This window comes from Abramis brama (assembly GCF_963993115.1).
Source record: "Abramis brama genome assembly, chromosome: 10".
Lineage (NCBI taxonomy): Eukaryota > Metazoa > Chordata > Actinopteri > Cypriniformes > Leuciscidae > Abramis > Abramis brama.
In genome coordinates, this window is record NC_139972.1 from 14,874,843 (window position 1) to 14,889,906 (window position 15,064).

Consider the following 15,064-nt stretch of genomic DNA (forward strand, 5'->3'; position numbering starts at 1 on the left):
AACGACACGCAGATGACAAACTTTTCCATTTCAGCTGTAATCTACAGAATGTATCAAAGGCAGAGAGAGTTCAGAACAGAATGGGAGTTTTGGAAAAGAGATCACTGCAACCATTGACTTACTGGCTCTCTCAGAGCTGTCCCCACTGGATTCTGCTCTAGTGAGACAGGGACACGCACACATGCCTACATCAGTGTATGGAGCCCTTCATGAAACTAAACACACTATAGGCTGGTGAAATTGTTTTAAAAATTATTTTGTGAATGCAGATCTGTGTTGTATACAATGCTGTCAAACATGCATCTGCTTACCAACTGGTTTTCTGTCTGAAGGCTTCTCAAGCTCTCTGAAAACACTGTATTTGTCCCCTGAATCTAGAACAAAAGAGAAACACAGTGAACAATGGCAGTGTGTAGAGGCAGTAACGTGTGCTTTGTATATAGCAGGAGCTGGAAGGTGGTGATAAATAGCAGGATAAATTTATGCAAAACACGTCTGTGAGCCACACAGTAATTCAAAGTCTTATCTCAAATGCATTTAGACAAGAGAATCTGTCTTTAAAGTTACACTGATATGACAGCAGTCTTCTGAGAGAGCTGCCATCCTCAAAGGACTAATGAGGTGTATAGAGCTGTGTGTTTGTGTGTGTGTGTTACCTGAGACAGGAGCTGTGGGCTCTGCAGGCTGCTCCACTGACAGCTGTTTGAACACTGCATATTTATCAGAGGAGGAGGAGGATGAAGATCCTGACACTGGAGTCAGCATGGCAGGAACACTGTATAAAGCAGACAAAACATACACAAGTCAATACAAAAAGATCAAAGTGCTCAACGTTTACAAGTCAAAACATTATATTCAGTTTGAGATTTTTGTTTGTTCTTTGATGCTGTTAACTGTAGACTAAACACATGAAGTCTTAGGGCACAATCCTAATTTGCATACAGGGATTTTAGAGTCCAAAATCAAAACAAATTGAAAATAGCATGTCAAAGTTGACAGATACACTATATCGATTAGATTTTGAGAAATGAGAAAGGAGTTCTCAATATCTTGAAAGTGAATTTAAAATAATACATTTAGCTCAATGTTAATGTTTACACATAAACCCAAACAGTTTGTGATATTAGTGTCTGTCTGATATCAAGACAACTCAGTGATAGTAGGTCTCAACTGAAAAGCATGTATATTTCCATTCAAAAGTTTGGGGTCGGTAAGATTTTTTACATTTTTTTTTTTTAAGGAACTGCACTTCCAGTCTTCTTCAGTCACATTATCCTTCAGAAATCATTGTAATGTGCTGATTTGGTGTTCAAGAAACATTCCTTATTATCAATGTTGAAAACAGTTATGGCTTAATATTTTTTTTTAAATGTATTTTCTTTCAAATTTAAGCTAATAAAGCTAATTTTCCATTGTCATTAAAGTCTGTACTTTCAGCTCAAGTTCTCTTCTAAACAAAAGTCTGTTTCTGTCTTCCCCTTCCCCTCCGTCTTGGATCACTTCCCTCACAACAGAGCGATATTCCTGGCACAGGAGAACACTGATGCGCTCACCCTCACTTCCTGTATTACTCTCACCATTCTCATTTCCACTGATTTAATTAGAGAGCTATCTGACACATCCAAGCACCAAAATATTCTTCTAAAACAAAGGATCTTTTGTGCTTAGTGAGGCCAATCGACCGGTGAAGGCCACCGCACTCAGCGAATACACTTTCCAACCTCTCACTCCCTGCTTTCCATAATTGCCTTTCGTCGTCTTTTCCCTGGGAGCATAAAATCGTGCAGATGTGAATAGAAATAAAATGGGATGAGATTATCAGCTGTCCATTGAAATGGGTTCATTAAAAAAAGAAAGCAGGGGTTTAATTGTTGCGCCGGGCGGGTTATTACAAGCTATTACAAAGCAGAGCGTGATTCCATGCTCCAGATGAGCAACCACAGTCTGGAGGAATCAACAAAGCATAAAAACAATATCATAAACTACTAAAGAGAGATGACAGGATGCTGTTTTATGATGCATTTCTCTGAGCTGTTGGCATTACGTATAAAATATGCTTTCACGGGCATGCAACAATATGCCACAACTCATTAGGAAGTAGCTTGATGAAAAGCGACGATCGTACCAGCTCTGGGATGATGATTTCATGCTGGGGAACGCTCCCCCTGTCTCTCCTTGGAAATCTGTGAATGAGTCATCTCCAGCTCCAGCTTTGGGGGCTTCCTGGAAGTCCTGGAAATCATCGTCATCAGGCTTGGTAGCCTGAAGTAAGCCAACGAAACAATCAATCAGTTTTGCGACAACAGCACACAGTTATTATCTGTAATAAAGTGTCTAATGTTAACCTGAACTGGAGGGAAGTTGGTGATGAAAGTGGCTGGTGGTTGTGCAGCCGGTTTAGGGGTCATTCCAATGACAGGTGGCGCAGTGACAGGCATGGCCATGGACACGGGCGGCTGGGTCATGATCGGCTGCTGGTGCTGAGGCAGGACAGCATTAATGGCCATAGCCATGGCGGGTAGATTGGGCACAGGCGGGGAGGGGAACTGACCCAGGATGTCCAAACTCATGACTGTAAGACCACTCTAGAGAATATAACCATAATATATAACAAAGGAGTTTAGTTAGTAGTAAGTCATTCAAAGCAGCTTAAACCAGGTTCACGTTGTATTATTTGGCCGCAATTTTGTTACCAAAGACAAATTTCTGCCACGTCAGGTCAATTGTTTGTTTGTTTATTATATTTTTAATGCAATGTTAGCATTCGAGGCCATTTACATGGCAAACACAAGGTCAATATCACAATCCATAAAATTTCACTAAAACATTTCAACTTGCCATACGATAGAAAATCTCAAATACATTTGGGTGATACATTCTGAAATATTCCATGTAAACATGTTTCTGAATAAAAGCATTTTTAGCAGTATCCTAAAAAATACAGTTCAACAGAATGTTTAACAGTCAAAGGAACTTGACACGAGACACATAAAGGAGAAACTTCGCCAATCAATATAAACCCATGTGCAAGTCTTGAGTGACCCAGTCTGCACCTAGTAAAGACGACTTGGTCGAACTTACACTATGTGCACTGTACGCATACCCTAGCGTACACAAAAACTGAAGTACACTTTGGGCTTAAGAGTGACAGAGAGCCAATTCATTACTTTTTTTAGACCCTGATGAATTTCTGGTAGTGTCAGGAATTTTATGTAGTGTAACTGCTCCTACAAGCTGTCAACAGAATGACAGGATCAAAGTTTAGGCTAGGATCTATATCAAACAGTCTGACATAAGATTGTTGATTTTTGTCCTAATCCGAACACACTTGAACAAGCTAATCAAGGTTTTCATAATTACTTGAAATTACGGGCAAGTGGGCTAAATTTGGGATTGGTAGTCAAGCCTGCAGGATACTGGCCCTCCAGGATTGGAGTTAAAGGTTCCTGCAATATACCATACCACCCCCGTTAGCCAAATAACTATAAAAAGAAGCGTTAAAGCAGCATGATATCGTCAATGATAAGTAGCACAGAGATCTTTGAGTGCCGACTGATAAACGCTGATTACTGACAGTCATTAAGCTGAGGTATGAGGCACTGCTATAAACATAAGACAATCAATTAAAGCTGATATTCTCTCTACACATAACAATGATTTAGTGAGCCATTAGACAAGAGCGCTTTAATAAGACTTGTACGGGAATGGTGAATGTACAGCACGTCTTTCATCAGGGAGACAAAATTAAAAAGCAGGGCTGTCAGACAATAGACCTCCTTCTCCATCCAGATGTCCATTTCTCCCTCTGCCAAGAGAACGTCTGAATTGTTTGCCTAAAAAAATTCATTAAAGTCAACTTCCATTTTCAATGGCATTGCCAAGCATCCTCCAGAGCTTTTCCTTTTTTTATTGCTCTTCAAAACAGAGGCTCTGGAAGAGTGGCTCTTTATTGAGCTTTTAAATTTGCATAACAAATGCATTAATACTGGAAGGGTCCCTTGAGTTGCTGAAAGAGCTACAGTATCTTTACACGGGGCTGTAGCTGCCAAGGGTAGCAAGAGAAGATAAGGAGATCACAAAACCTCTGGCCTTAAGATCCACCTAGCAGAGTATGCACATATTCCATTTTTGGAAATTTTAGACTTTGAGACTAAAGTTTTTACCTGGGCGACTCCAATCAAAGCCAGTACGGAGTACAGCTCTTCCTTAGTCAGCTTGCCAGGTGTGGTTCGGTTGGCCAAGGCCCAGATCTGCCCAAGTGCTTCTCGTGGCAGACCCGATGAGATCAGAATTGGGTAGAGTTTGGCTGTGTCAATGCCTGCTGGTGTCATGGTGAAGTCAAGGACCTTCTTGAACAACTCTGTGAAGAGCAACCAATTGCAATTAGATATTGGGATATAAAACTTATCTTGGAAAACCACAAAATGACACGAAAGCCAAAGATATACCTGGGATGAGCGAGTCATTGTACAACCAGGCTGGCACCATGGGTTGCATGTCTTGTTGGGGGTAGACGCCTACGCCTGTTTGTGATGGACATGGAGACAGTGAGATGTTGTTTTTGGACGATTAAGTTAAGAGTGATTGATCAAGCATATATCCCACGTCATTATTGCACAGTCAGACGTCCCTCACACCTGCTGTCGGCAAAGCCCAGTGCGGATATACTACTGACACCATGCACAGATACACTAAAGACTCCCACTGTTTCTGCTGTCAGCTCAGTTGTCTTGAGCCGAGAGCTGGTGGGTTTGCAGGACTAACAGATTGACAAAGCATACAAAGAATTTGCTTTGTACTAGCATTGACACTCATCTCATTATTTGCATTGCCAATGTGTACACTATGCTAAAACTGTCCTGTGGTGAAATAAATTAGGGAAACAGATAAAATGAGGCTACAGCCATTAAGTCTCCAACTAAGCATCATCAGTAGTGAAACATCCAACAGGTCCCCCTTAACGAAACCAGTGGGCTCAGCTGACAAACCAAACCAGGAGTATCCAATCCTAATCCTGGAGGGCCACCTTCCAACCAAGGGTAGCTCCAATCCTAACTAAACACACCTGAACAGGCTAATCAAAGTCTTCAGGATTACCAGAAATGTCCAGCAAGAGTGTTGAAGCTAAACTCTGCAGAAAGATGGCCCTCCAGGAGCAGGATTGGACACCCCTGGATTAAACAGACATGTTACCCTGAAAAATCTAGAATCATTATTACGGGTAAATTGGAAAATAAGGAAGAGTGAAGAGGGGAAAATCCCATAGAAGTGGAAAAAAAAAATATATATATATATTATATATATTTAATATATATTAAATATAAGAGAAGAGATGAAGCCCAGCATATACGAGTTAAATCACGCACATGCACAATTTTTTTTTTTAATCACGTGCACCATTAGTAAGATTTCCAGGACAGAAAGAAGTGCTGCGGGTAGAAGATTTTCAGAAGATTTCTTCATTCAGTTGAGATTTTCATTAAGTCATCTTTATCTTATTCTACTTTCCCATTAGTCTTTGAACATATTTCATGCTCAAGAGCACATTGTCTTCAAAGGTAAAGCATTTAGGCCAATGCATTTTCTCCTGTTTAATGCCTTGGCTTTGCATTACCATCCAAGTAACCAAATCCTTCAACTTACTTCAGCGATTCATTGAGAACTGTTAGGTATAATCACATTAAGATTTCAATAAAGACTTTTATAACAAGAACAAGATTAGAAATCAGCCCCTCTAAACCAAGCACATCTCAATGATTAGCAAACAGAGGCAGGGCAGGAAGTCTCGAGCTGCGAGCGGTGTTAATTTTGAGAAGCTCGGAAAAGAGGTGGGACTGAAACCAGATGTTTTCTCACCGCTGACATTAGAGGGCTGGACGGGCGGGCTGTCTGCCGCAGGGGGCGACTGAGCTGCGGCGAGAGGCTCAGGAGGCATCCCTGTCATGAAGGCTGAATTGAAGTCATCTTGGGTTTGGGCCCAGTTTCGGGATCTGGTACTGCTGTGAAACTGGGCTGTGACCTGAGCTCTCGGACTCAGCTCAGACAGAGCCTGTCGTGGCTTAAAACTAACCTGGGCCTTCTTACCAGATGTTAAATCGCATGATGAGAACATCTTCTCCTCCAGAGAAGGGCCTGAATCAGTTAGGAACAGAGGCCATATTGAACTGTAGTAACTTATATTTTAACCATGAGTCCCAAACATGACTATGTGTATGTACAAGAAGTTGCTGACAGTTCCATCCATAGTCACCGGATACAAGATATGTTCTATTAGAGATATGAGGCTGCCTAAGAGAGCATACAACAAGGAAGCTCACTGGGTTTTGGAACAGATAATGTCCAACTATGACTAAACCGCTTCACTTCACTTGATAAAACATCTAAGCGAGCCAGGTAAGTAACCAATGTCAGTGGGAAAACAGCTTCATTTTAACAATAAATTTACCTTTACATTGACTATTCTAATTACTGACCCCTTTCACAAAGCCCGGGGTGAAACAAGAAATGTTTAAGCATGATATAATTGTCTGGCAAATGTTAAATGCTTTTAATATTGTGCTAACATCACAAAATATTAAGCCACATTTTGTGATATGCTCTAGTCCAAATTAAATTATTTTCTGTGGTAACATACATGAAACATTCATGACATAAATTCTGTCAGTAGAGTTTAACTTGTTTTGAACCAGTAATACTCAAACACACACTTCCACGCAGGCTTCACTTTGAGCCTTATCAGGGCGCCGTCACAATCGGCATTGTGTGCATGTGCTGGTGTTCTGATATTACTCCAGCTTAAATTATAAGAGCATATGGGACACCATCTGCAACCTGACAAAACTGAAGGGAGGTGACGGTTGAGTCAGAATCACAGTGCAAATCTCACAGATGGTGACCATCATATCTGAATCAGAAACCCTGACAGACTTTTGACTCTACGTCAAGAACACAGCAAGCTAGCGTTTATGGGCAAAAAGGTCCTAAAGAACTGGATAAGAGTATCTGTTAACATTCACATTCATCTCAATAAGAGTTGCTTGGCTGGCGCATACAAACCCAACTTACTCTACACAACTTTTTTTCTGAGCCCATTACATGAGCTGTAAATGTGAATGATCATTCGAAATTGGAACTGGTTTGAGAACAGAATCAACTAGTTCACTGAAAAACACCAGGTCAAAAGAACAATTCATTTGCACGTTTTAAAATATATTAAAATAGAAAATATTTTAAATTGTAATAATATTTCACAATATGACATGACACTCTATTTTTGATTAAATAAGTGCAGTCTTGGTGAGAACAAGAGACTTCAAAAACATTTAAAACATAAACAAAATCTTCCGACCCGAAACTTCGAATGGGCTACAACGGTGAAACAAACACTAAGGGGCCGTTCACACAAAACGCGTCTATGCATCTATGCATCTAAAAACGCGAGATGCAGCGTTCATAAACCTCAGAAATGGTTTTAAAAAAAAATGCAGCACAGAACGCAAAGGTTTTGAGACGCACTTCGAGACGTGATGCAATAACAAAAATAGCTAAACAGCAGAATAGATGGATACTATTGACACGGGAAATTTTTTTTATAAATTGCACCAGCTATGGCATTTGACCCTAATAAAAACTGTGTCAGAACGCCAGGACCGAGATCCATTTTGGTTCACCCCATCCTCCAATGCAGATATAAATACAGGGAATACCATCAAGAGCTAAAGCTAGTTCCATTTCAAATAAAACAGTCATAGTACACAAAATGTTGCAACGCTTGCCCCGCGTCCAGGGTCTTTTGATTGGTCCACTGTTTTGGAACTGACATTGATGAGTTGCGCTGCGTGTAAAAGTTGAATTTTTTAATCTTGACACGGCGTCTTAAAAACGAGGCGCTCATGTGCGAGATGCTGCAATAGACGTGATACGTGAGTACAATGGTCATACACGTCCATCTAGCGTTTACATAGAAAAACGATGGAAAAGTAGCGCATTGGAAAAAAGCGTTCTGTGTTAACGGCCCTTAAGTTGTGTAGTTATGGCATCTGACCCCTGGGTGCGTGTTCTAACAAGTGATGGTATGATAGAAAAAGAGTGATTGTGAGAGGGGCGTTACCTTGGAATGCAGTTTGGGAGCTGGAGATGACAGAAGAGTGTTGGATGACAGGTGAGACAGGGAGAGATGAAGGGACAGTGTGAGGAAGAGGAGAGGAAGGGGGATGCTGGCCAGGCCCCAACTCTAATGGCTGGCTAACTTGAGCGGCTCTTAGTGAAGGGGAGGATGGAGGGAGGGATGAAGAGGGGAAAGAAGAGGAGGCATCAACGGGGCCTTGCACAAAGTCACTAAACTCATCGTCGTCATCGGGGAAAGCAGGAGGAAGCGAGTGAGAGGTGACAGAGGTATGAGATGGCGATGAGTCTGCAAAAACCAAACAAGAGAGTGAGACAGACACAACGCACATCATGAGTTATGACCACACAAAAAAAAAAGAGAAACAGTTTTACAAAGAACAACAGGAAGGTACTGAATTTCATTAGGTGTGGTGCTGGTGTTAACAAAAACAAACTCAACCTTTCAATGAAAATGTCAATGAAAATTGAATTGTTGTATTAAAATGAAAAATGTATAAACAACTAGTGACAGGGTCCAAAATTAAAATCAAAATTGATCCTATTCATTTACTTGACACTCATTTCTGGTCTTACTGTGAATGATTCACCGGTGCATGTTATTCCAAAGTAAACGCTCGTCTTTCCTTTTCTGCTAACATCACTTAGGCTATCCATGCTGATGGATAATGTTATACAAAAGCCAAATAGATATTTAAGCATTCTTTTAGCAAAGTCTCATTCTGACTGCATTCTCATTCTGTTATGGAACACTGACTTCTCACCATCCAATTAATTACTGCCCACATTTTTTCATTTAATATCCTGACCTGTTTTGCTAAAAAATGTCACATTAACAAGATAAAACAGGATGTGAACGTTCATACCAAATCAGGGTAAAAGTTGGCTTTGGTGAGAGATTAAACAGTTACTTTGCAGGTTGGCTTATATCAACAAACTCAAAAAATACATGGTTTAGGTCCAATTTTAAGAACGACAATCTGACCTGACTGATGACATGCATGCAATTCAAATCCAAGAACATTCTACTAAAAAAAAAAAAAATAATTCAGGAGTTTGGGATCAGTAATATATATATTTTTTAAAGAAATGAATACATTTATTCAGCAAGGATGCATTAAATTGTTTGAAAGAGACAGTAAATACATTGTCATCTCAGAAATAAATTACATTTTTATATATAAAAGTTACTTTAAATTGTAATAACATTTAACAATATTACTGTTTTACTGTATTTTTGATCAAATAAATGCAGCCTGAGAATAAGATACTTTAAAAAAAAACATTTTAAAAAAATCTTACTGAACCCAAACTTCACATTAAATCATTCAAACTGAATTTTTTAGCTGGTAATAAATATTTTTTACCAGTTTATTTTTTCCAATTCACCTGCAAATTGCAGGGGTGGCAAAAAGTTAATTTTGGACCCTGGTGGACCAGGTGTGAGGGGTGAAACTGCAAGAGTGTGAAGGTGGAGGATGTGTTATATGGAGGATGAGGAAACAGCAAACTCAGTGGAAAAATCTGGAGAGCCTCCTGGTGGCTGCTGGGAAGAAAACAGCTGTTCGGCTCAATGAAAAAGGTGTGGTGTGTTTGTGTTGAGAGAGCAGAATACTTTTAAAGGATGAAAATTGTGTCATCATTTACCCACCCTCATGACAGTCCAAACCTGTGTATATATAATAGCACAAAACAGCATCCAGGGGATGAGATTTGAAAGAAACGGGGGTGCGTAAATGATGACAGAATTTTTATTTTGGGGTGCACTATCCCTTTAACAGTGTGTGAGTGTGTCCCTGGTAATGTCCTTCAGCTCTTGACAGCCACTCTGGACCTGTCAAAAGCTGTCTGAGCCGTGACCCTTGACGTCATGAGCAGGGACTTGAAAGGCAAATGGCCGGAAGGCAGTCAGGCAGCTGGAACGTGTCACTGGATGTACCTGGTTTCTTAGACTGTGAAGACGGTGTTGGATGCATCTTGGCATCCCTGCTGAACCCATCCAGATTTCCTTTGATGGCCTCTAAGGCATCGTCACGACTCTTCTCCCCAGTCTGTACAAAAATAGAAGTTTGGAGGAGTTGATTTGCAAGAAAAAGTATATAGCAAGACAGGCAGTGATACAGCAACATTAATAACTCATTATTTTAATTAACTTCTCCTGCAGCTATATTGTCTATCATATACCTTATTTGGATGGCAATTTATGATTGGAATATAAAGTGGACAATAATCATGATTAGGTTAAATCAGTGGTTCTCAAACTGGGGTGCGCAGACAGAAGGGGGTACGCGAAAAAAATGCTGAGTTTTGCCATTCATTTAATTCTACCCCAACTAAAAATAACATTAAAACTGTGCATGTATTTCTGGCAGGTAAAATGGCATAAATGCATGACATCCGATCAAATTACCTCATCTTTTGCAGTCAAAACTGACTGCACTCACACAAGCAGCCTGTATATGATAGGTTGCGTGCAGATTGCTGCCTTGGCAAATCGCGCAATACTGCTGTTCTCGACAATGTACCTTTGTAAAAGTGGGGATTTAGCACTTACTAGCACGAAGAACAAATACAGACACAGACTGTGCATAGAGATAGATTTAAGATTCAAACTCTCTTCGATACAAAAATATATTATATACATTATATGAATATCCACACGATTGCAAATGTGACACTGATTTTATACATTTCAACAAACGAAAGGTATTAATATTAAGTGATGTTCATTTTAAACACAGTATTGTCAATATTTTTTGCAACAAAATAATAGCTCCAACGAAAGCCACAGCAGTGATTGTGAACGAATCTGCGGCTTTGAACAAATCGTGAGATTCAATGATTCAATTAATTCATAATTACAGCCACTTGCTGTGTTACTAAACGAATGAATGACTCACTCATAAAGACAGTGACTTGTCGCCACCTACTGGTGGTTTTAATTTCATATTTAAAAGCATCACTTCGTTTTTACCATAATTACATATTACTCTATTACTCTAATAGTCACAACAACAGGCCTAATATTTAGAAAGTAAATACAATCATTTGTTTATGTCATGTTGACTTGCTCACTTTGGGTTTGACGCTGCTCAGTAGACGCAGTTTCTGTTTCTGCTCCTCAAACTGTCTTCTCTTTCGATCCTCCTCCAGCATCCGCTGCTGCTGCTCCAGACGTTTTCTATGGACACACACTAATCAGAGACGAGTTCTAGCATGCAAACAACTTTCCGGCAGCGGGAATATGTAAAGCCTTACTGATGCTCCTCCGCCATCTGCTTCTGGATGTCCACAGGGAACTGTGGCCCCGGGCCCCTCATGCCCATGAACTGAGGCTGACCCATGAACTGCATCCCGGGAGTCTGCATGCCCATTGCCATCCCGCCCTAGAAACACGGGAGAAAGATATTTAGGACATCTAACGATTCTGGAGTCCACATTTGTTATTGTTAATGCATGTCTTAGACATTTCAAAAGTCCGTCAGAAACAGAACAGACCTGTATTGGCATGGCACCAGGCATCTGTGCTCCAAAATTCATTCCCATCATGCCTTGCATGTTGGGCTGCATGACCTGGACCATGGGGAAGCCCTGCTGCTGTTGCTGCTGCATGGGCATCATTCCTGCCATTAAATAACAGTTTAAAAATGTCAATTTTTTATGACAAAAGTAAAACCATTTAAAAATATATATTTAAATGTTCTAAAAGATGTTGTAATGGAGAAACGTATCCAATACAAAATGATCTAATGTGGAAAGATGCAAAATACAGGCAAAATGTCAACAGCTTACCTTGCGGTGGTCCAATACCCCCTCCTACAGGGTACATAAAACTAAAACAGAAAAGACAGGCACATTCAATATTGTAGTCATTTACCAGGCTGCCCATTTCAAACCCCTGAAGCTCATTTCAGTGTCAAGCTAATGTCTTTACTCTATCGCCCTCCACATTCAAGAGACGACTAAAGGCAACCAATCAATCATTCAACTGAGGAAACATTTATGAAAACCGCCGAAGTCCATTATTCTGGAAGGTTCTTCATGTTATTGCCCCACAGAGGAAATCAAAATCATTCCAGTATTGGCCCTTCATTACATTGTTTTCATAGCTAAGAAACACATTACAATAAAGCAGAAATAGATTCATTTTCCTTATGGAATGAAAGCATAAATTAGCATTTTGCAAATATTGTTATGATCAGAGGAAGATCCTACAACAGTAAATGTTAAAACAATCATGGCTCATCTTTAATAAAAATTTGTGGTACTAGCTAAAGACTTTGCACCTGCCAAAATTTTCACAAATTCATTTTGGCAGCCAAGCATATTCGGCTGAAAAAGCACACACACAAAAAAAAAATAATAATACTTGGGGTCTTAATTGTAAAAGTAACTCATCGAGAGTTAGCCTTGTTTTGTTTGCTTTTGTAATAGTCTGAAATGTGGGCTAACACTCCACTGAGGCTCTCTGGCACAACGCGATCTGTCTGTGTGTGTTGCATCTGTTTGCCTGCAGGCTCACAGCTTTACAGCGCTCAAAGAGACTGCGATACAACAGAGGGAGGAGAAAAAAATAAAACACTGGATTAAGGCAGATTAACATTCAAAGAGAGATCTGCTGTGACATCAGGGTGGGGAGATCACATTTATCCACCATTTTAAACTGTTACTGCCAACATCCATCCATCCATGAGCAAACGCGGTTATAGCCACAAAACCTGAGATTGAGCTTTTCTGACAGGATTTTTGTCTTTGGGATTGAGCAGCTTTGATACAGCATATTAATGGCTGTCTAACACGTTACGCAGAGCCATTCACCTAATAATAGTCCATACAAGATTTTCTCTCGTAAGTCTAACAATATTGAGCAGAGTTAAGATAAACTGCTATAAGCACAATAGAAATAAAACTATTTATAAGGAATACATTTGCAAACCAATATAAAATCAACACAATCAAGTAGCATTTAAACGTATTTAAACAGTTATGAACCATTTTTCAGATCAAAGATTTGAATGGTTGAGGCTATTAGTTCTATCTAAAATCCAATGACACACTGAAGAGCTGCTTTTCCCACTGGACTTCCACCAAATATCTCATGCTATATAGCAAAGTGTTTATCATAATAAACTAGGAAATCTTTGATTCTTCAATTCATAAATGAGTTTCTTTGTTTTTGCTAACAAAACAATCATCTCTCTATCAAAGCTTTCAAATCTCATATTTCTTGTACATATTCATTCTTAATATATATTCTTGTTTATTAATAAGTATTAGGGCTGTCAATACATTAGCTTTATTCAAATAAATTAATTTTATATAATTATTTGCTGACAAAAGGGTTAGTTCACCCAAAAATGAAACTTCGGCCATCAATTACTCACCCGTTCCAAACCCTTAAGACTTTCATTCATCTTCGAAACACAAATCTTATGGAAATCACAAGTCTTATGGGTTTGGAACAACATGAGGGTGAGTATAATCAATGACGATATTTTCATTTTTTGGGTGAACTACCCCTATAATGCTCTATTGGGTTTGAAAATAACACACTTCCGACTCTAAACCTGACTGATAGTGGAAACAAAAGCAAAAGTGAAATAAAAACATAAATATGGCATTTCAATCCAATTTTCCAACCAAACAATACTTTAAATGGGATATAAACTTCAGAAATGTCCCTAAATCCTTTTAAAGGTTGTCACAGATAATCAGCTCTTACTTTCCGAATGGATACGGGAATTTGAGAGCTGTCAAACGCCTCAAACTCCTTTGTGTTGGGTCTGTGAGGCTGGGCACTGGGCCGGCAGACTTATTTATTTAGTCACTGACTTTCACACAGAATAACAGATTGCATCTATGACATTGCTGTCTTCAGTCTTTTTTCTGAACTCTCAGACCTGATGAGCATCTTTTAGGGTGTTGGCAGCAAAAATACAATTACACCTGTTCTAATAAGCTCCCTATGCCCTCCACTGCAGCTGTCTGAGAGCCTCGGCCATATGGAAGATGCCCATCACAGCTTTAGCCACCAGACTGGATCTAACTTCATGGAGCTGCTGCTTCTGCAAACTACTAAATCCTGTCATATAAATCAACCAAAAAGTGCATCATAATATAACTCTTGCATTGTTTACTTCTTTATAGAAGGTAAACAGCATTTCATTTGCATTACAAAGTCGTTGACATCACATTAGCTTGTTCCTCATCTTACAAGAAGTCCTTCACTGTAAATTCAGAGTGGACTTATGCTGCTGAACTTTTATTATATTGCCAAATAAAGCAGCTCTATGTAGAACCCTGTGGTTATTTAGTTTCCCGGCAGGTATCAGTATTACCTGATGCTGCTCCGTTTGAAACTAGACATTCATTATTCAAGCAGTTCAGCAGAGACTAAAGCCCTTTAGATAAATAAAACATGAAGCTGGCCTTTCCATCCATTCTGACAGCTATGTGCTCTACTTTATAAAAACTTTGGTACTTTTTTAAGTGCCTTACTGGCCCGATATCAATATTTGTAAGCTCAATGACACCCACGAGGGCGATACTATGTTGATCCAGTCAACTATACGCAACATGAAAAGCAGCAACTATGAATATTTATGGGAGCTGTCAAATCACCAGATCCACGTCACAGACCTGATGTCTCATCTCCAAACATCCATCATGCTGGTCAGGGTGGCTCTGGTCTGGTCTACCAATTCCTTTAACTTTGATACCAAAACATTGCAGAATCGGACATGTATATCAGCTACCAGCAAACAATGAATATCACCCTCTATCATTAATATTATTACATCATTAATATTTTAATCAAACTTCAGATGCATTTGCACACGGGCGAACATTTTTGTAGTTTTGTAGGCCAATATCAACATTTTGTATACTCAAAATTATATTTTTGGAATCTTGGATTAATTGAAAAGTAAACAAAATCTGG

General features: G+C 39.5%; 1 protein-coding gene across 3 annotated transcripts in view; it reads right to left on the reverse strand.

Annotated features, from left to right (window-relative positions):
- synrg (synergin, gamma) overlaps positions 1-15,064 on the reverse strand; it is a 47,922-nt gene that overhangs the window by 31,552 nt on the left and 1,306 nt on the right. Inside the window, exons 2-14 of one of the 3 annotated variants that reach the window (XM_084125434.1) lie at positions 11,917-11,957; positions 11,623-11,747; positions 11,383-11,510; positions 11,200-11,305; positions 10,064-10,175; positions 8,111-8,413; positions 5,857-6,132; positions 4,449-4,523; positions 4,164-4,360; positions 2,346-2,585; positions 2,126-2,262; positions 657-775; positions 312-374 (exon numbers count right to left, since the gene is read on the reverse strand). In XM_084125434.1, the coding sequence (XP_083981560.1) occupies positions 312-374; positions 657-775; positions 2,126-2,262; positions 2,346-2,585; positions 4,164-4,360; positions 4,449-4,523; positions 5,857-6,132; positions 8,111-8,413; positions 10,064-10,175; positions 11,200-11,305; positions 11,383-11,510; positions 11,623-11,747; positions 11,917-11,957 (1,922 nt within the window). The remainder of the gene's footprint in view (positions 1-311; positions 375-656; positions 776-2,125; positions 2,263-2,345; positions 2,586-4,163; positions 4,361-4,448; positions 4,524-5,856; positions 6,133-8,110; positions 8,414-10,063; positions 10,176-11,199; positions 11,306-11,382; positions 11,511-11,622; positions 11,748-11,916; positions 11,958-15,064) is intronic. The other 2 variants (XM_084125435.1, XM_084125436.1) reach the window with 2 other exon arrangements.